Source organism: Lepidochelys olivacea (assembly GCF_965140295.1).
Source record: "Lepidochelys olivacea isolate rLepOli2 genome assembly, chromosome: 1".
Classification (NCBI taxonomy): domain Eukaryota; kingdom Metazoa; phylum Chordata; order Testudines; family Cheloniidae; genus Lepidochelys; species Lepidochelys olivacea.
This window is the reverse complement of record NC_140411.1, coordinates 244225388-244247751: the sequence shown is the minus strand read 5'-3', so window position 1 is coordinate 244247751 and position 22364 is coordinate 244225388. Positions and strand designations below refer to the sequence as shown.

The following is a 22364-nucleotide window of genomic DNA, read 5'->3' as shown; positions in this document are numbered from 1 at the left end:
AGTATATTTTGCTTTTTTGGGACATCTGCCAGAGATGCAATTTAGCCTACTGAAAGTGAATGGTCGTGACTTCTGCTTAAAGGGACACAATTCATATTTTACAAAAATGTAGATTTTACTAAACCTGAGAAATAGAAATGTTTTCATGATTTTTTTTTTTTTTTTTACAGTCCAAAGGAATTTAACTACCTTGCAGCCATTGCTACAATGTTGCATTGTAGAGAACCTGAAAATGAAAATATTTAAAACAAAAGTGACTCTGAATCCGACTTCACTGATTTTCACTGGCCAAGCTAACTAAAAAACAAACCAACAGCAAAAGCAGTGTACATGACTTTTTAAAGATTTTAGTTTTAATAAGCTACAATGTCAATAGTAACAAGGGAAACAATCTGTTTACACAAGATTTTAAATTGACAGTGTTCCATTAATTTGGTTCATATTATGATATTCTCTTAATTCCAGTTTCGAAAAAGGAACGGACATATATATTGCTAACAAGAATATCCACAGTTATAATTCATGCCAACAAAAATTTTCGAAGAGATACTAAACCTCATGCTTCAGGGCTTAAATCAACCTCAAACTGTTAAACATCATAAGATAAGACCTAATGTGGGGGCAGATTGCCTCACATCTGCCTAGAACAGGATTTTTTTTATTACACTTTCCTCCAAAGCATCTGTTGCTGGCCACCCTCAGATACTGGACTATGTTAATGGTGACATTTAACCGAAGCCCAGTGGTTAATTACTATTTAATTAACATATTGAATTCAGATATCTGGTTCTTTAACAGCTGATAAATACAGAAACAAAAATCAAATAATTATGATATGCAGTGAATATATTTGTTCTATATCATATTTTATTTTATTTACAGCTTTTTGGGGTCTTTTTGCAAGGTTTCTCTTGATCAGGTGAGCCACTTAAGATCATTTGATAGTGAGAACACACTAGTGGCAACCTAATTGAATTCTGCTACATCTACACAGACTTCAATTTCACAGTGAAGTCCTTCATCAGAACATTACCTCCTTCTACTGAAGCATGCTAGAGAATTAGATGAAAGACCACCCCTTAACTGATTAACCGGATCCAAGAGATCACCATCGGAGTTCTTAAATGCTATTCCAACACATCATAAGGAAAATCTGTCAAAAAGCAAAAGGTATATAAAAATAAGCAGTGGGTTACAGAGGTATGGAAGCAATTCTCCTGTACTACTCACAGGCACACCATGCTCCATCAGCACATTGGGGTTCATGATGGTGACAAGCTGATGCAGGAGATCAGGCTGTGACTCAAACAGTTCAGGGGCCAACTCTCTCATCACCTCCTCCAGTTGTTCTGCTGCATGAGAGGGCACTCCATACCATGTCTTCGGCTCTCCCCTGGCAGAAAACATAGCCCACAATACACATTACCTAAAGGAAAATGAGGATGTCATCCTAATGCAAGGTGTGTCAGTTCAGGACAACTGCACTGGTATTTCCCCTCAGCAATGACACTCACTCTCAGGCTTCCAACTCCCCAGACGTTGCCTTTCTTGGGTGTTGACGTGTGTCTCACTCTGTTTTGATCAGGGTATTTCCAGGTAGTACAGTTCCCTGCCGCACTTCCCTGTGTTATTCCAAGCCAAGGCAGGCTATTCAAGCACACCTGCTCACTTTCTCTTCAGAGATTTATAACAGTGATTGTCAACACTTACAAGTTACTACAGTTCTTTCTATGCAAACCTATTTTATTCTTAAGGTAGAAGCACTACAGAGAACACATTAAAAACAACAAAAAAGAGCCTATACACATGTTAATAAGCTTACCAGAGATCACCCCAACCCTAAAATGGGCTCTGGCTGGAGCAGTCCTTCCAAACTCCACTCAAGAGGTTTCTTTTGTGGTCACAAATTCATCACAGCTTCAGCTCAGAACAAGCACATTCATAATGTTTAGTCCACCCTCTATACATCTCAGGGGGTCTCAGATCTGGAGTTGCCAGGAGCAGGTAATTAGAAGACAATGGGTTTTCTTCCCCAGAGCATAGCTTCAAAAGGATGGATTCAAGTGGGTCACATTTGCATCCCCCTCCCCCCAGGTACTTCCTAGGAAATCCACTTCACAGGGATTGTTCCCAAAAGCCTTCTGAAGTTCCTAATACCTTCCAGAGATTTCATTAGTCAGTCTCCTAGAGAAGTTATATACATACAATTCCATAACACACACAATTGCATTTTTAATGCAATGGACCCCAAAAGGTATTAAACCAAATTTAATAAAGTTCATTCATGATACTGTCAGTGTCACACAAGATATACTCCAGTGATTTCACAGAGCCTCCCACCACTCTTCCTGAGACACTCTGCACGTGGCAAGAAACAACATTCTCAAACTTACTTTCTTCTTGGGCTAAAATGAACATAGTGTTCTAACTTGACTATTAAGTGAATTACTCCAGAACACAATCCACAGCTGCATTTTCTACCATTATCTGACAAAGTACCACTTTGCCACAAGAGGCCTACGTGAGAAGACAGATGCCTAATATTTTCTCCAAGGAAAGGGTTCCTATTTTTCCGCCAGTCAACTGACCAGGTTTTATCAGACTAAGATCTTGACTGCAACAGCCACTTCCTAACACAATGCACTTACCCAGAACAGTCGAAACTCTGACACCAGCAGAAGAGTGCACAACTGCATCAGAAATTATGACAACAGCACACAAACTCAGCATTCCAGCACGGAAATGCAGCCTACAGCCACCACTTTGCTACACGTAACCAATTACTGGAAACCACTGTTCTGAACCACAGGAGAAGGACAGCTGACTGGGATTCCTAAGGTGAGATTTATACACTTAGTGACAGGTCATGTGCCTAATATGTTAAATATGAAGGGGGATTGGGACAAACAAGAGTGAAATCAACCGATAAAAAATGAGTGACTGCCAAACAAATTACTGCAGTCTTTCCAGTTAAGTCTTAGCACCACAATGCTCTGTACTGGACTATGAGCCCAAGAATTTGTCAATAATATTTTGAGTAGCAGAAAACTACCTACTAATTCAGAATTGCAAGCAACTCTGCCTAAATACCTCAATGTCTGTCTAGCGTTCACTGTCTAAATACACTGCAAAATTATTCAGAAGTCAGCCAGAAAGCTAAGAAGAATATTGCACTCAAGAGTCGAATTTTGTTCACACCAACACCCCATCTGATTCCTGAAGTCTTCAGTGACACCTGCTGGTAGGACACAACCAGTCAAATCCCACTAAGCAAACCTTCCCCTTCCCCTCACACCTGTCTGGACTCTTGAAAACCACCAGCTGGCACCAAAGCCCAGCAACAATGATCTGGCTCATGGCATGCTGAAGCCAGTAACTGAACTCAAACTATACTCTGGGCTCTTGGTTACTAGCAAACATATTTCTCCAGAAAATTACCATCACAGTTCAAAGGCAAGTTGACCGTTACAAGGTGTACACACAAGCATACACTTTTCATGTTGAATAGGGGTGCTTCCCACAGCTTATCTCCAAACACGGCTCCATTATTACTGAGCCTGGACTTGGGGAAATTGCAGCATGAGTGGTTTGTTTGCAATGAATTTGGTGGTGGTTGTTTTTTTTAAATAAAAATACAACCACCAAAATATTTTGGGAGAGCCTAACATTAAGTTAACATCACTGTGAGATTCCTAACTGGCAGTAGTGTGAGCACCACTACATCAAGATAGAGCTGCTCAGCTATTTGCTCTGATGTAACATACTACTTCTAAACTGCATTATAAAGCAGCTTATCATCCAGCCAACAGGATTGCTTGATTAGATGAGTGCACCAAGACTTGCTCAGAAAGGATGTCTGTAGAACAGAATTTTCCATTGTCACTGGTGATGGTGTTTAAACATCTACATGTAACCAAAGGGCTAACACCGAGGTGCTTTATACAATGATATCTTCATCCATCTCTCCTATTAGTGTCAGTCTCATTCTAAGGAAATGAACCGCTTCTCTCTCTTACGGGCCTTTGGTCTCGAACAAACAATAATAAGAATGGATAGCACCAGGCACAGGTATTAAATGAAGAATTGCATCAGTTAAGAGCAATCAAGGCAATGTAAGGAAAGAGGGTGACAAGAAGAGAGACCATACCAGTGCAGGTAATTGATGGAATAGCTCCAGTGGTCCTCAATGTGCCAGCAGAAAGAGGAGAAGCACATCCCTACGTACAGCCAGGGCACCTTCATGCCAGAGATATCTGCATTGATATGAGCGAGGACTGACTGTTCCAACACTGGCATGTTATTCAGGTTCCAACCAGAAAGTGCATATTCCTGCCAAAGAAAGGGAGAAAGCTGTGAAGTCAGAAAACCATTCAAATACTCTAACAAGCCTAAGGAAAAGGTAGCCCTCAGGATAAATGGAGCAGCCTATTAATTTACATATTAGCCTTTGATTGGTATTCTGCCATGCTGATGCTTCAGAAGTGGGAAGTATTTCTTGATATCAAGCACTTAATCAAGTCTTCCAACTACTCCTTAGACCTTAATTAGCAGCCAATCCTGTTAGGCCTGCATTGAAGTAATTCTCTCACTAGATATTGGTTTAGATAGAAACCTAAACATGCTTAAGACTTTCACTCTTCCCTGTTCTTTCGCTGCAAGTAAAGCACTGGTCCCTACAAAGTGGGTAGCAAATGACATCAGCATGATATCCTGAAGGCAAAATTCAAGCCTTGAACACACTTCAAAGAAATCATGAAACTCAAGTCTTACTACATCTTTGTGAACCATATTCTGGGAAATCAGTTACTCAAAGGCCCATTTTACTGCAGAATGACTGATCTTAACTTTTTTTTTATAAAAACTGCTTGAAGGGTACATACTTAAAACAGGAGAACTCCTTTACTGTACTTGCTAAAAACATAAAAACTGCCATACCCAGTCAGATCAATGGTCCATCTAGCCCAGTATCCTGTCTCCGACATTGGCCAATGCCAGAGCTACAGAGGGACTGTACAGAATAGGGCAGTTGGAGTGATCCAACCGTCATTCCCTTCCAGCTTCTGGCAGCCAGAGGTTTAGTCACCCCGAGCTTGGGGTTGCATCCCTGACCATCTTGGCTAACAGTCATTGACGGTCCTATCCTCCATGAACTTATCTAGTTGGTTTTTGAACCCAGTTATACTTTTGGTCATCACAATATCCCATGGCAATGAGTTCCACAGGTTAACTGTACATTGTGTGGAAAAATTATTTCCTGTGGCTTGAATTAAACCTGCTGCCTATTAATTTTATCAGGCGACTCTAGTTTTTGTATTATGGTTAGAGTAAATAACACTTGTGATGGTAAAAAAGTATGGAGGCAAAAGAATAGCAGCAAGTCACTGCTTAGATGATCCCAAATTCACCTCTAACTTCAGACACCTCAACATGCTACCACCAGAAAGACAAAAAGTTAAGAACTGTATTCATATATAACATGTCTCAAATGCTCATCATAGTTCTTTCACACCAGCCCACATTCCAGGATGGCAGATGTATTGCAGGCTATCAGCAACTCATATTGGCTAAATTAAACAGAGCAGAAGCCATGAAAGGGTACTGAGATAACTTGAGTCCTAGTAATAGTTACTGTAGGCATGTCTGGAGAAGATGGACAAGATTATTTAGTGGTTCTTTTCCCTTTCTACTGCTTATGATAGTATGGCATATGCTGTATGTTGGGAATATGAGAAGATACAGGTAAGGAGAACAATTGAAAACCAATCCTTTTAACTTATCCTCAATAGATTCTAAATATAGAACATCTGGATAAGAGGCTGATGTTCTGGTAGTTAATAGAAAGTTGAAGAGTTCAGGAAAAAATCCTGTCAGTCTCCTTATGCTGAGAACGGTTCAGAAATGCATGCTGAGTACTGCCTTAATACCTTGCATTTCTATCACAACCTTCACCTGAAGAGCACTTTACAAAGATTAACCCTTGGAACAGCCATGCAAAACAGGTGAGAACTGCAGCAAGAAAAATAATTGGTCAGTCATAGTAAATCAATGACTGCGCCAGGAATGAAACCTAGGTGTCTTGACTCTGATCCCCCTCCCTTAGCCTCCAGATCACATTTGCCCGAAAAATGTTGGCACATGTAAAAGCTATCACCATTTTTCTTCACAAAACTGCAAAAATCCACATCAATTTCAGTCCTAAATGCTTAAATGAAGTGCAACTTCCTGTTCTGCAAGATTTGGGGTCAGTTAACATTTCCCCATTCACACCTCCTCTTCTGGCATCATCTTTCGACGACCATCCTTCACAGGGAAGCCACTTCCAAAGTCCTTGGATGAGATATCAGCCCCATACTCCACAATGACATCCTCCTCAATGCTGCTCACCAGTCGCCAGAACTCCTTCTCCACCAGCTCAGTAGGAACCATCTGTAAAGACAAAGGCATTCCAAGGCATGCAGCATTATCCCAGGGTAAAAAAAAACCCACCCAAAACTGATAATACATCTTTCCCAACACCTCACAGATCAGACATTAAATCCAGTCTCCTCCCACACCACACACAAGAATCAAGTTCCACGGAAATCATAATTTTTTTTTTGCCATTCCTCACACCTTATCTACACTACACTTATCTACACTACAAAATTACACACTTATCTACACTACAAAATTAAGTCGACCTAAGTTAGGTTGACGTACAGCCACCGCAGTAATTATGGGCGTTTTACATATCCACACTACCCTCCTTCTGCAGGTGGTGTGTGCTTGCACTGACTTAAGTGGGGCAGTGTGGGGGCTGACAGTTGTCACCCCAGGGGGGCAAGGAGGGCTCCAGCTGTCAGCCCGGCGGGCTGACAGCCAACGTAAGTAATGCAGTGTCTACATAGACACTGCGTCACCCTAATTACATCGACTTAAGCACTATTCCTCTTGCTGAGGTGGAGTTGTTAGGTCGGTGTAGTGTGCAACTTATATTGACATTGTAGTGATGCTTACAGAGTTAGGACAAGGTAAGCAGCCTTATGATGACCTCTGTAGTGTAGACCAGGCTTTAGAAGCAGGATGTCACATTGTGTGGGAAGGAGTAGGTGGAAAAGAAAGCTAGGATGATTAGAGACAAACTGCCCAGAGATAGTTCTAGTAAGAAAAACTAATAAAAAACAAATAGCCCCATAATTCTAGAAGAATAAAAAAAATGAGCAAATGTTCTGCACTCCAAATGTGTCCATTAAGGACTACTACATCATGGACTATGGGGTAATTTTTCACACAACACAGTCAACCCGTGGAACTCCTTGCCAGAGGATGTTGTGAAGGCCAAGACTATAACAGGGTTCAAAAAAGAACTAGATAAGTTCATGGAGGATAGGTCCAACAACGGCTATTAGCCAGGATGGACGGGGATAGTGTCCTTAGTCTCTGTTTGCCAGAAGCTAGGAGTGGGTGACCGGGGATGGATCACTTGATGATTACCCGCTCTGTTCATTCCCTCTGGGACACCTGGCACTGGCCACTGTCGGAAGACAGGATCCTGGGCTAGATGGACCTTTGGTCTGACCCAATATGGCCATTCTTATGTAATTTCATCACCAGACCAGGTTATCCACATACCCATCAGAAAGGAAGACAGCAACCATGACATATGCAATAATTCAATCGGATCTTCAGAACAGACTGATACTCACTGAACAAAGAACCAGACTGTGCATCTATCACAACAAATTGGATAACAGCTGTCCATTTGGGTCAAGCAGACCAGTGTCCTCTTCCCCGAGCCCCTAAACTCTCAGCCACTCACAGATTTATAAGAAATACAAGAGGCAGAAAGATTCTTTTGTTTCTACTTGAGCAAGGTGCTCCTTTCCAAAAAGGAAACTATTCACTAATTCTGGAGTGTTAATGGGACAACAAACTTAACCACATTTGCCTGAAACTTTTTTTGATCTATCATTGCTGCAAGTAACACTAAAGTTATTTTTTTATATTGGCTTTTCTATGGTGCTTATCACCACAGTATTTCACAAACATTAATGCAGCGGCACATACCCTATCAGCTAAGGAAGTATTATCTCCATTTTACAGATGGAAGAAACAAAGCAGAGAGATTATGTGTCTTGTTCAAGGTGCCACGCTATGGGAAATCTACAGCAGAAATAGTAACAGAACCTAGAGCTTCCATTTCAGTCCTGTGACTGAATCACAAATCCATCCCTAGATTATTACAGCAAAAAAGATTACTGGGGAAACTTCTCTCTCATTTGAGGGCTTATATATTGTATATTACACATCTGACAGCTCTTTCTGTATAACTAGACCATAGTCTGTTTCTCCAGTTTGTATGGTTCTCACACACATCATAGACATTTTTATAAATAAGAAAAAGTAGTTTTTAAAAATAAAACTTGGTATGGAGCGGAGAGCAGTGGTATCTGAAACTTGTTAAACCAGCTAGGGTAACAGAGTATACTAGGCCCTTTAAAAGAAAGTGCCACTAATCCAAATCTTATAGAACTCCGCCCTTTAAAGAAGAACATGCTGGGAGATAGTCCCCAGGAGGGACTGATGAGCAATATAGTCCCAGTGGTTCATGTGATCATGAGGGAGGGGAGTCAAATGACTGAACTATACAAAAAGCCTAAGGCTCAGTTAAGAAAAGGGAGGGTAGGACTTGGAGGAAGGCTATCCAGAGTCCAAATATATGCAAGGAGCAGAAGGTGACTGCAGAGACCAGGAAGTGAAAACTAAAGGGCTCTCCATGAAGAGAACACTAAGTCCGGAAAGTGGATTGTAGACAAGAACAGAGTTCACAGAATGGTCTCAAGATGGGGTGAAATAAGGACAAAAGGCCTGAGGCAGCACATCACTAGTACGAACTCAAGACCTGGGGGGACTGGTTTTGCTTGCGGGCTTCCAGCGAGGGACAAAGTCCTCCTTTCAACCCTGCATTAGCTGGTTAATCCTAGTGAAGACCACTGACTGAACTCAAGAAAGGTGTGAATTCCATTTGATTTTATGAACTCTATTTATGACTAATCTGTTCCATTTTATGGCAGAAGACAGACCAGGTCTGAGAATCTGAAACAGGACCATCAGCAACTGAAGAGCCGTTCCCAGATGGTACCATGAGGGCAACAGTCTGAGTCACCGACTTTTACTGACCCTCTTTCAGCAACCCTACTTGAAAGCAGGGAGAAGGGAAAATCTCAGTATGAGAAAAGAAGCAGGAAGAAACATCAGACTTGCTTTTAAAGTGGGACACACTCTCTGACAAGAGGAGGGAAGTCCTTCAACATAACCAGAAGACTGTGCAGAAAGAGTGGAAGGTCAGAGGGACCTGGTTGCCCTGAAGGAGGGAAACTAAACCTAAAAGCGTCTCAGGAATAGAGGACTGAAGGAGGGAAATACATTCAGCTGTTTGTTGTTTATGCATAGAGATGTATATTCCCTATACTGTCTAAGAGTAAAGTTGTGTGTATGCGATTAAAAAGTTACTTTACAAAACTTGTGTACCTTACTTTATCAGCCACACATCACCAAAGAGCTGAACTGAATACCAGAATGTCCATCGCTAGGGAAAATGTGCATTAGCTGGTGGGGCGACTTAAGAGGGAGGACAGAGAAGGGGGTGGGTAAACACTTGACTTTGAGCCCAAGGCAGCTGGACTGCAGGATCCCACATCCCAAGGAGGGAGTGCCAGACAGGGAGTCTGCACCCCAGGAGTGTGCATGAGAGGTAAGAACTAGCATGAGTGTCTGGATGCTGCTCAAACCCAGTGGATATGGAAACATGTGCAATTCAAACATTGGTTCCAATACAGCAGTCTGGTGACCATCCATGGAGGAGGTGAGGAGGACACTCGTCCAGGTGTGTAACAGGGGTCAAAAGACTTGAAGCATGCCTGAGTCAAAAGGATTAAATACAAGGTGAAGCTTGGGGAAGGGCTAGAGGAAGAATACATACATTACTTGGACTGTCTGGTTTGCTGAACCCTGAAAAAGGAAGGAATTTAATAGTTTGGCCAGAGTACTGTGCAGGGGTATAGGCCTAAGTCACCCATCCATCAGAAGGAAATAGCAGACGACCAGCAGAAAGAGGGGAAACTGAAGGAGACGTGACCAGATGCCAGAAAGCGAAACCATTTGTTCACATATTTCAAACTGACATTGCCCCTTTAAGTCAATCATGAGATGCCCATCAAAAACTTTGTCAGCTGATACTTCAGTGCCTTCCCCAGTAACAAATCCTGACAAATAGGGATACTTACGTGGACTGGCATGTTGAAGTAATCAGATTTGAAGTTATCCGCCATCTCTCCAAAGCTCTGGAGGGTGTACTCCCTGACAGCCTGCTCAAATCCAAAGGCCTCACGCGGTTTGTTACATTCCTAGGAGAGGCAATACAAATATTACTCCTACAGCTGATGACGAGCAGCCAGGCTCCTACTGGAGATCAGGGTCTAGGTCAGTATTCTTGGCTAATACAAAAGCAAAATACTGGTTTCAATTGCTTTCTGCATATGGGGCAGCTCCTACCACACAACTAACAGTTGGGCAGCCAAACTAACATGTTCAAGCTGACTGCTTCACCTGCGCTCCAAAAGGCAGAACAACAAGGGACAGCAAAGATACTTAGGCAGTCTTAAGCGAAAAGGGGATTATGTGAGATTCGGGCACGAAGACAAGCAGCTGTAGCAGAACTGCACTAGAGCAAAACTTAAGTCTTAGTAACGCAGTGTAACTGTAGCCACACCAGTCCCAGGATATTAGAGAGACAAGGTGGGTGAGGTAACCAACAGAAGCTGGTCCAATAAAAGATGTTACCTCACCCACCGTGTTTTAGTAAGTCAGTAGCTGGTTTAGCGGTGGAGAAGATAAGCATATGTGGAGGGCGGGAGGAAGGGGTAAGAGGGTTTATTCGGATAACTGCTTTGGTATAATGGTCTTATGCTAATTGGTTAGTAACTTGAGTCATCTGACATGCACAGATTCAGAGGAGTTTCTTTCACTGTCTTATCCACAGAGAGGGGGCAAACAGCAGCCTTGGTCACATCACAGGCTAGTCCACCTTGCCTATTTCCGCGATGCCCCTTTCAACACCAATAGAGCCCTCTGACAGCATTTATGTACACAGAGGTATATCTGAACATGCAAACATGTCACACAGCTGATGGCTAGTTACTTTTTATTAACACCCTCTGGTAACTCAAATTCAATCCCAGCTCTTACTATGCAGAGTTCAGCTGCCCAGAGAATTTTAAGCTTCCCCGGCAGACGCTCTTCCTTCTTATGCTACCCAGCAGCTGTGTCTGCGGAACAAGGGGCCTCTGGAGACACAGTCACAGGTCACATCCTGACAATATCCCAAACGAAATATAAACCTACACATTCTGCTCCAAGGACAAGAGGAAGAAGACAGCGCCCAAAGGGCTGAGCTACCATTGCAAATGGCTCTTCCTAACAACATGATTAGATGCAGAGAGCTTGAGTAGTTCTTGTACCTCAGCAACGCATTTCGGGCATCTCCAGTCACCCTTGGGCACATCAGGCAAAGGGGGAATCAAGCAAAAAGTGTGGTAGCTATCATCACATCCATCACACAATAGCAGTTTGTCCTCATTGTTTCCGCGGCCACAAAACAAGCAAACATACAGATCAACCTGTGGAGAAAAAAAAGTCAGTGTAATGTTATGATCAGTCTCCATTACCCAGATGCTGCCTTCCATAAGCTGCCTTGCTAGAGAGTCTTACTAGCTATGCAACAGTACACAGTGCTGAAATCTGATACTTCGACATCAGGGAATCCTCTCCCTCCCACCACCTTACCCCACAAGTGAAGCACTGATAAACCTCCACTGAGCTCCTGCCTTCCAAGGCAGCCATACATCTGAGAATCTGAAAAGACACAAGATGGTAGGGAGCTAGGGAATATCCATCTAGCTGAGCTACAGGGGGAGGAAGGGCATTATCAAGTATCTTCCAAATAGATAACTTGAAGAACTCATTTACTTTAACTAGAAGAACTATTTTACATTAATTTTGAGAAGATGAGGATCCATCCTTGCCACATCCTCAGTATGAATGCTTTCCCACTCTCTGAACCCCAATGACGGTTAATTCAAATTAGATCTCTGCACAGTGCACTCTGCAAGAGCCCCTGTGGCTAGATCAAAAATAGGCACCACATCAGTATCCACAATATGAGTGAAATTATATCTGAAGCTGTTCTCAAACGCAGAGACAAAAAATAGACCAGCCCAGGAACAGAGAAACATTGCAAATTACAAGCTGAGAATCCAAAGGCAAAAGCTACATGCACCAGTGCTAACAATCCTTCCCCTTCATCTTTATTCTTCTTTGATTACATGAAGGTAAGGACTCCAAGTAGCAAAGTAAAAGTGTAAGAACTCATGCTCCCACAAACCACTTCCTCATTTACTGTCTGACCTGAAGAACTGTCTCAAAAACCAAGGAAATTACTGCACAATCAAGGTCACAAATTCCCTCCTGCTAGAGCTTGTCACAGAAATATAGCTCCAGGATCCGTAAAGATGGGTATATTTTAGGGAGAAAAATAGCTGAAGTCCCTAAAATGTTTGTTTTATAAATCTGAGCTGTGATACAATCGAAATACATTAGTCCATTACTCACCTGCTGTATCTGAAGAATAATTTTACGTTTAATCAGTTACTAGAACACTCAAATGTAATACATTACTTGATCCAAATTCCCCCATTATTCCCAACAGATGAAAGACAACCCAGATTGTATCTTTTTATTATGTAGCCTAAAAAGCAAGACAGGATGACAGTAGTTTTAACTAAGTCAGGCTGTCACTACAACATCAAGTCTTTTAAGTGACTGAAACACAACAGGAATGTATCACGTAAGGCAAAGCCCTACTGATATTCCATCCTGTTTAGGAGAGGATGCACACCCTAGGTGTGCAAGCATGCAATGCTCCTTAAAATCTCAGTTTTCAATTACATATGCTTGATGGGAAATTTTCAAATGGTCAGAATTCTGCAAAAGTCCACCATTTTCCAGATTTAGTGAAAACACTAGTCTTCATGGAAGATCACATCCAGGCCAAGTTTCAAACTTAAGCTATTTGTGTCCTAACGATGTCTAAAAGTGTGATGGGTTTTTTGTTGTGGTGTTTTATTTATTTTTTAAACACAGAGAAGGAGGGGAGGAAAAATACACCATCTCAAACAAACTCAAGAAAACTGATATGGCAGAGGCTCTTGATGGAAGGCATCAGCCAAACAGGTTACTTTCAGAAACAAAGTGTGTAGAAATAGGGGTTTACAATTGAAACTGTTTTGCAACATTTAGTATAGCAACTCCCACCAAGCAATACTATGATCCTACAGCACTGCCCTTTTTCCATCATCTTCAATACACACGTGCAACATTTTGTATTACAGCACAGTTAACGTGTGATTAAATATCAAAGCCATACTGTAAAGCAAACACACAAAAGCATATTTATGGTTGCTGTGGGACTCTCAAATCTTGTGACTTTTGTGCAATTAAATCCTCAATGTTTTTGCATTTATGCATTTTTTGCACAGAATTACCATTTTACACAAAGGTAAAATAATAAATGGGTAGGGAAGGAGGACAACCAAAACTATAGTAGTATATTCTTCAGACGACAACTATAGACTGACGTACAGGACATGTACATTTCAGAGACTTACCTCCTTGAAGGTCTCTCATTCAACTACTATCCATACCCAAACAGCATTCATTTATATTGGTTTTACAAGACCACAGCCAAGGCAATATAGCTGCAAGCTTCTGCTTTTATTGCTACCTTATTTGAACCCCACCCACAAGTGTGAGATAACACAAATAGGAATCAAAAATCAGGTGTCCTTATAAGTGAAAACTGACTAGATAAGATTTTATTGTAAAAATTTTCTTATGTAAAAAATGAAAATCACTAATAGCAGCCATTCCTGTCATGGAGAAACAGCAAGCCTAGAAATATCATGTACTCTCAGCAAGTAACTCATCTAAGTACTAAAGGGATCCAGTTCTTTTAGTTTTGAAAGTGAGACAAGCTCAGGCCTATTCACACTGGTAACACCATCTGCTTCCAAGCACCTAGCTGCTGCTGCTTTAAATTGCAATTTATGACCCCCATAAATTAACTCAGAAGCCATTTCTTCATCTAAAAGATTTCATTTGAGTTTTTGTTAAAGGTCCCACAGCCCTTCCTTGAACTGGGAATAACTAATGTTTCAAATAACCACAACAAGCTTTGGGAAGACTTTCTGAAGCTAAGGAAAAATAATGCATTCTGCATGCTCAGTATGCTGTTTTTGAAGTGTGCAGAACTTAATTTAGACATGTTAGAAGTACTAATCCTTATTCAGGATTGTGTACACATACCAAGTATGACAGTTTAAATAACGCCATTTGAGTTATCCAATAAAATAAAAGAAACTATACGCTGTTTTTCCATGCTCAAGTATCAAACAGCTACACAGATTTTATTTCTTCCCTTTATTTTTCTCCCTGTATACTAACAAAAATGAGACGTTTCATCTCAAAAAAGCAGTTTTCAGTCCTGTTTTCAGTAATTTAAACCAGTGTTTCTCAACGACCAGCCTGTGGACTGGCGCTGGTTCCAGATATTTCTCTGACATAGCTTAGGACAGCAGCAAGCCAGTCCCTTGTATCAAAAAGGTTGAGAAGCACTGGTTTAGACTATCTTAGATACTCATATGGTATCCATTACTGTGGTATATTCACAATCTAATGTATTTTTTCTTATAATATCACTGAGGAAGGAGAGTACGGCTATTTCCATTTTACAGTTGGAGAACTGAAGCACAGAGACACAAACCAATTTGCCCAAGATCATACAGAACATCTGTGGCAGAGGAGAGAATTTAAGTTAGATCTCCTGAGTCTCGGGCCAGCCTCTTCAGGATAGAATACCCTTCTTTTCTGACAAACTAAGGTAGAATCGCAACCTAAAATGGAATGTTTTTCCTGTGATTAATTCAAATTCTCACCATACAGCAGATAATCTAATATCTGTTACAGTGCCCTATTTTCCCAACGGCACAAATAAATCAGAAAGTAACCCAAGCTTCATTTCCTCATGTGCTCCAGAGCAAAGAAATCACACTTACGAAGTTGACAGAAATTGTCCCTTTGCGCTGCCTCATCTGCATGCCAAACGCTTCTGACTTGGTACCTTTGCGTCTTCGAGAGACCTCGTCTTGAAGTAAAATAAAGTCACATACATTTCATTAATACAGCGTAAAGAAAGAGCCAACATACAAGGATCATGTCAAGTCCAGCCTGGTACCCTGCCTTTGGCAGCAATACTACTTAGTGCTGTAGAGAAAGCCAGAACTCTTTGGTGTACCTGACCAGTGTACTCCTGGGAGAATTCTGCACCCCTGCAAACTGCAGAATTTCACAGAATTGTTTCCCAAACAGAACTTCTGGCCGCCACTAGGGGTCGTTGGATCCTGCAGAGCCCAACTCGCAGTGAGCGGAGTGCCCAGCCTGGCAGGGCTTGAGGCTACACGCTCTTGGATCCTGGGACAGGAGAGGACCTGAGAGACTCAGCCAACTCTGGCAAAGGGCAAGGAAGGGTAGGGCTGCACCACACCATGTCCCCCGGCAGGACAGTAAAGAAGTTGGGAGGAGTAAAGAGGGTGCTGGTGTGTGAGCTGGGGGCTGCCCCACAGCTGAGCTCTGTGGGGTGTGGGGGGAAGAGGAGGAGAGGGGACCTGGTGTCCAGAGGCTGCCCCATGGCTGAGATCTGTGGGGAATGGCGGACTGGTGTCTGGGCCAGGGGCTGCCCCAGGGGGAGGGGTGTATGGGTGTCTGAGCCAGAGGGTGCCCTGTGGCTGGGCTCTGAGGGGGAGTGAGATGCCCTGTGACTCAGCTCTGGGTAGAAGAGGGTGTGGGTGTCTGGGCCAGAGGGTGCCCCGCAGCTGGGCTCTGGGACTCCAGGTGTCTGGGCTCTGGAGGCCCCAAACAGCCCGCCTCCAGCACCTACCAACTGGAACTGGGTTGTTGTAGGGGTTTTTTTAACTCTCTACTCCTGGGAGAGTCTTTTTTGCTGTTGTCTGTATTGACGACATACTTGTTGACAGGTATTTTGAAACAAGTTACCAAAATAATTGAAACTGGAGTGATTATATTGTGTTATTTTGACAAATAAAATATGCAGAATTTTAAAATGTTGTGTGCACAATTTTTAGGCACAGAATTCCCCCAGAAGTAAACTGCCAGTTGTATCAAGCTGTATATGACTGGGGAAGGGCAAACCCTCCCTTGCTGATCTTTACAGGAGATCCAGGTACATCATGAAACAAAGTGGATTACCCTTATAATTTGCAAAAAGAAAAGGAGTACTTGTGGCACCTTAGAGACTAACAAAATTATCTGAGCATAAGCTTTTGTGAGTTACAGCTCACTTCATCGGATGCAGCTCACGAAAGCTTATGCTCAAATAAATTGGTTAGTCTCTAAGGTGCCACAAGTACTCCTTTTCTTTTTGCGAATATGGACTAACACGACTGCTACTTTGAAACCTTACAATTTGTGCGCTTATCTAGCATGACTGGTGTTTTTTCAAGTCCAGTAATTCTCAACTGGTACAGTATGGTTCCTAAATAAAGAAATATGACGATCAAATTAAGAGTCCAGCCAATGTGGTTAGCCACCATGAGTTCTGTCAACCTCCCCATGAATTAAATCCCAAAATGTTTAACTTTTTCCCGTCATAGTGGCTCATTTTGACCTCTTCCCACTTGTCTCCAGAGAGAGCAGTGAGGTTTGGTTCAAAAGACTGTTTCAGAGTCCTTCCCACAGGATAAACCAGAGGCTTATTTACCTTCTTTATCCTTTGCTCCCAATGCCAGTCCCACCATCTTGGGTCCAGCTCCAAAGATCTGCAGCTTCTTCAGCTCGGTATTTCTACTCATCTCTCCTGCCTCTGCCTGAAAACAAGACCAGATCAGCACAACACCATCAGCATTTACCTTCCAGGTCTCCACTACTCACTGTACACTTGTATCTCTACTCTCTTCCTCTCATTGCCCCATTCACGCTCACAATATCTGCTTTACCCATAGAAGATGGAAGGCCTGACTTTTCATCCCCAAACCCAGTATCCAAACGCAAGAATGGGAATGCAATGAAACACAGACTGGAACTTCCCTTCCAATTCTCCAAACAGATGTCTCCACGTTTAGCATTAAAAAGTTTTGTTACAAAGGTCAATCTATACAACAAGTTATCACGGAGGACTAGGTTTGACTTCTGGCAAAAACAATCAAACATCAATGCAACACTTTCCAAGTTACTATGGAACAGGAAAAGTTTGATATTAATAAATACATTATTTATGTGGCACCTTTCATCTGCTCCCTAGAGTGAGTGGATATATCCACAAACTATTGATGATGTTCACACTTCATAGGTCTTCTTGAATCCTTGTCTGGGCTTGGATTTTCAGATGCAGTGGCAGATTTACTGTTCCCCACAGCCCCTACCTACACATGGTGCGCTTCAAATCATATGAATTAAGCAATGGAAAATACTTATTAGGTCATCCAGGCCATCCCCCTGACAATGCAGGGATGTTCTCTTCTAATGTTTTGTCCCTTCCTGTCCATTCATTCACAGTCCTCCATAACTAACGGAGCCTCATTATTTTTGTATTACCATAGTCCCTAGGAGTCCAAGTCATGAGCCCAGATTCCATTGTAATAGGTAATATAGGTTTATCCAACCTTGTTTTATTCCATCATTACCTCCACTCCACCAGAGATGAGAACCTCAATACATCTTCTGTCCACTTACTTCTCAAAAACTCTCTCACTTTATCCACAAACTTTCTTTTATATTACTGCCTACCCTTGGAATGTCCTTCCTGAGCTGGTACACCAGGCAACTACCTTTTCTTCATTCAAGTCCCTCCTAAAGACCTGCTGCTCCTACAAAGCCTTCAAGCCAGTCAACTAAAACATTTTTAAACCATCATGCTGCCCACTAATGCTCACTGAGAAACTGCACCAACTGATGTTAGCCTGCCCTTCCTTCTCCTGCTCCCCTTTACAAACTTTTTACTCTTCTTGTATTACGTCTGAGATAAGTTTGTTAGCTCCTTGGGGGCATGAATCAGGTCTCTGCTGGTACTGCGAGGCACCTATCACAATCCTTGGTGACGTCAAAAAAAAAAAAGCTTTCTGGTGAGCTGTGCTCAAAACTGAACGAGAAACCCCATGTGCAATGACAATAATGCTATAAACAGAGAATATAATTTCCAAGTATTCATGTCAAATTTTCATGTTTGTTCTTTTAGTTGGCTGCCAAAATGGACTGAAACACAAGTCTCATTTGCTAGTCACCATAGGGTTTTTTTTTTGGTTTTTGTTTAGCACTAGTGCTGTCCAGATTTTCCCTCCAACTGGATTCTGTGTTTGGTCTCGTTTTGTCAGCCAGTATATTAACTTGCAACTTTCCATTCTGAATATCAGTTATTTTCTATTCATGTTCAAATATCCGGTAGATCATCTGTGTTATGCCTCTGTTCCCACTGGTAATGGTAATGTTCCCACTCATAATTTAAAGGGACACTATCAACCTGTATTTTTAAAAACTGACTTTAAAATACAGTTTGATACAGCAGTCCAATATGTCCTGATTTTTTTAATTACTTACATTTTAAAGAGTATTTCTGTTCACCTCTTTATGTTCATAGAAATCTTTCTAGCAAGTGAAAAACTGACTGACATTGGACAATGGTGTAACTGATCTTGATGTCCATGAGAATGTACAAAGCATATAAACCAAAACATAGCAATAAAATATTTTAGTATATAGGTACACCATTCAGACAAATGTGATTTTTCAAGTCAGCGTCCCTTTAATTTTATGGGAACACTTTTTTCCCCACTACTCCATATGATTAATGAAAACAGATAAAATGGGATTTATGAGAGATCCCAGTGGTATCAGATTACCTCCTTCCCCCAAACACAATGTTCTCATTAAATCTTCACTATTTACAGATTTTCACGCAATTTTTAGTCCATTTGCCTGTCGTAATCCCAATCCTTACTTTCCTTTGAAAAAGTAACTTGACTATCATTCTTTACTAAAATCCAGACATTACATCTATCAAGTTCTCTTCTCACATTGCTTTTTGATAGAATTATAAAAATTAAATCAAGCTTTCCTGCCTTTTTTTTTTTTAAATATAAAAACCATGTTTCTCAATTCTTAGTCCTTCTAATTCCATTATACTTCTAAGTAAACATATTTTAAAAGGTAATGATTGGTAATGATTTAAAAGGTAATGATTGCGTCACAATCTATAACCACTAATTCCTCTCATCAGGTAAATGGAACACCACATGTATCAAAAGCACAAGTTATGTAACCAGAAGGGAACCAACCAAAAAAATTCTATCTAATAAATGCCTATAAAACAAATAGCACTTGTTCACAAACAGACTAACCTATGAATATCAAAAACATTCAAGATTATTAAAACCCACACTTCATTTAGTGACACTTAAGGTTGCATCAAGACACCTCCCAACTCAAAATTGTGAAAGCATGGAATTAAAGGGATAGGATGGGAAAAGTCTCATGCCACTTTTACAGTGCAACGCGCTCCAACTTTCCATGAGGCTTTCACTTCCATCTCCAACAGATACCAAAAAGCCATATATATTGCAACTTCAAACTTGCACTCTAGCAAAAAAAAAAAAAAAAAAACAACCTCAGACACACTTGTATCAGTCACACAGTATACGTGCTTTTGAAGTTATTCTGCCTTAACAATGTGGTTTAATAAGCACACAATGTTATTATTCCTAACTAGGGTTTGTGACTGAGCATGCAACGAAGTAGACTTGTCATCACCATATTTTTCTCTAATATTTTAACAGATTTCTTTATTTACTCCATCGTCCCACAATTGCTAAACTGAAAAATCAAGAACACACTGTAACAGGATCCAATTATGGGTTTAAGTACCTCATCCTTTCAAGGGACACCATCAACTTGAAAAGTCACTTCTATGAGATATTTTTAACCTTCTATTATTATTATAACAAGTAGCACCTAAGATTATTATAACTGAGAACAAAACTTATTTTATTGCTTTGTGCATTCCCAACACTTTTTATATAGCAAGTTAAATTGTTTCTTTGAACAGTTTCCACCGCAATTATCTCCCACACTAACACAAAAATGTTTTCAAAATAGTGAAGTGTGATTGTCAAACCACAAAAATTGGTAAGGGAACTCAGGGCAGATGTGTTGCCAGGAACTTTTAACTCTTCTAAAAACTTCTCTAGATTTGAAGTTGTTGGTATCACTTTAATATAACATCTTTTAAAAGATTAGAGCAACATTGGCTTCTCTTTCCTTCCAGTACAATGATTTTTTTAGAAATAAATTATCAGCAGTTCAGTAAGCTCATTAGTCTAATCCCTTAACAGCCAAGGATGCATCCTTATGTCTTATTTGTCTTTACTCCATATTTTCCAGTATTCCTAATCTGCTCTTTATTTTTAAACAATATTTCCCTTAAAATTATTAAATTAAGTAGTAAAAAAAATGTATCTAAGCCATTTTTCAGTTATTAATATCACTCCTGTTCTAAAAGAAAAGGAGTACTTGGGGCACCTTAGAGACTAACCAATTTATTTGAGCATAAGCTTTCGTGAGCTACAGCTCACTTCATCGGATGCATGTAGCTCACGAAAGCTTATGCTCAAATAAATTGGTTAGTCTCTAAGGTGCCACAAGTACTCCTTTTCTTTTTGCGAATACAGACTAACACGGTTATTACTCTGAAACTCATTTAATAAGTGACCTGCTTTCCAACATTTGTAAAGTCATCCTTATTTTCTAGTGTTCATCTTTTTTTTTTTTTTTTTTTTTTTTACTTTTCTTCCTTTCCTGGCACCCCTTTACTAAGTTATTGCTTGCCTTCCCCACCATTCCCATTTACAAGAGTTTTATTTTGCGGTAATGGGAAAAAGAATAGGACTGGTTAAAACAGATCTTTGGTTTTGGAAAGACTTCTCAATATTCCTCTTCTTGTTCTTTCAGTTATTTTTCAGAGGGTTTGTAGCCAGTTGTGGTTTAATTATAGAATCTAAAGATTCCCGACCTTCTTTTACAATGGAGAATTTTAATATATCCTTCTCTCGCATCTCTATTACATTTCTTAAAATCTGGCTTTCCTGAAATCTAGTACCTTTGTTTCACAAATGCAGCAGTACCATACTTAATTCAAGTAACTTGCAGTCACTAGTTCCAAACTGTTGCTATTCTCATTCTTAGCTAATTGATCTGTAAGTAATAGGTCCACAGTACTTTCTCTGCTTTTTAAAATGTAATATTGCCTCCCACTTAGAAACTCTTCTCAGATACAGAGATCACCACAGTTAGCCATAACTGTTACCTTCAGTTGGATTACTGGCAACATACTCTACATAGGTAATCTTCATCTGATGCAGAATACAGGAGCATGTTTATCTGATGGATATTCACATCTGAGGCATATTAAACATGTGGGTTCTAGGGGCTCCACAGCTGGTTTAGATACAAATCAAGGTGTTCACTTTAATCTAAAAAGGGCTAGGTGGTTTGGATTCCTGTCTCCGTAAGCACCTGCCCTGCAACTGAACCTGGAACATTTTGCAAACTGTCCCTAGATTTGCAGTCATGCTATTTGCGGGTAGCAGCAGGGCATTCTCAACAGGAGAATAAGGGACACGTCTCTGCTTTGAATTCAGTTCCCCAGTAAGTCCAACAAGTTTATTAGACCTTCTGAATGTATCAAAAATATTTAGGCTTTTCCTGATTAAGTGAAGTGAGTGAGCTGAGTTTCTCAGGGGTTGGAGAATTCATTTCTTTTGTTAAGTGCTAAAATAATTGAAAGCATGCTTAGATTTTATAAGACATTTTTGTATATGTCAACAATAATGAGCTTTGCAGACTACATGTGTGAAGATAACTCACCCACCAATGAAATGCAGCAGCTGTTCTGTACCAGGAACACTATGAACAGTTTTTAGAAGGGAGAGTGAGGAATACCATTGTTTTACTGAAACTACTGAAAGCAGTCTTGTAAAAAGAACGATGAGATCTTAATGATGTAGGGTCTCCTATATCTCATCTGAAAAAGACACAATAGCACAGTGGCCCCTAGACAATGGCTCAATACCAGCTCAGAAGAGTTCCACACACTTAGTGAGGAGCAGCAGTTTCTGTAGCATGCTGGATTTTTCTTGGATGGGTATCTCCCATCCATGTACTGACCATACCCAAGACAACACAGTTTGAGAGATCTCACATGATCA

The 22364-nt window shown here is 40.8% G+C and overlaps 1 protein-coding gene across 2 annotated transcripts in view; it reads right to left on the bottom strand.

Moving 5' to 3' along the window:
* Nucleotides 1-22364, bottom strand: part of KDM5A (lysine demethylase 5A) — an 82492-nt gene that overhangs the window by 51175 nt on the left and 8953 nt on the right. For both annotated transcript variants that reach the window (XM_084648415.1, XM_084648416.1), the window contains 7 exons: nucleotides 16871-16976; nucleotides 15150-15238; nucleotides 11499-11657; nucleotides 10266-10385; nucleotides 6268-6426; nucleotides 4148-4329; nucleotides 1231-1393 (listed from right to left, as the gene is read on the bottom strand). In XM_084648415.1, coding sequence (XP_084504541.1) covers nucleotides 1231-1393; nucleotides 4148-4329; nucleotides 6268-6426; nucleotides 10266-10385; nucleotides 11499-11657; nucleotides 15150-15238; nucleotides 16871-16976 — 978 coding nt within the window. The remainder of the gene's footprint in view (nucleotides 1-1230; nucleotides 1394-4147; nucleotides 4330-6267; nucleotides 6427-10265; nucleotides 10386-11498; nucleotides 11658-15149; nucleotides 15239-16870; nucleotides 16977-22364) is intronic.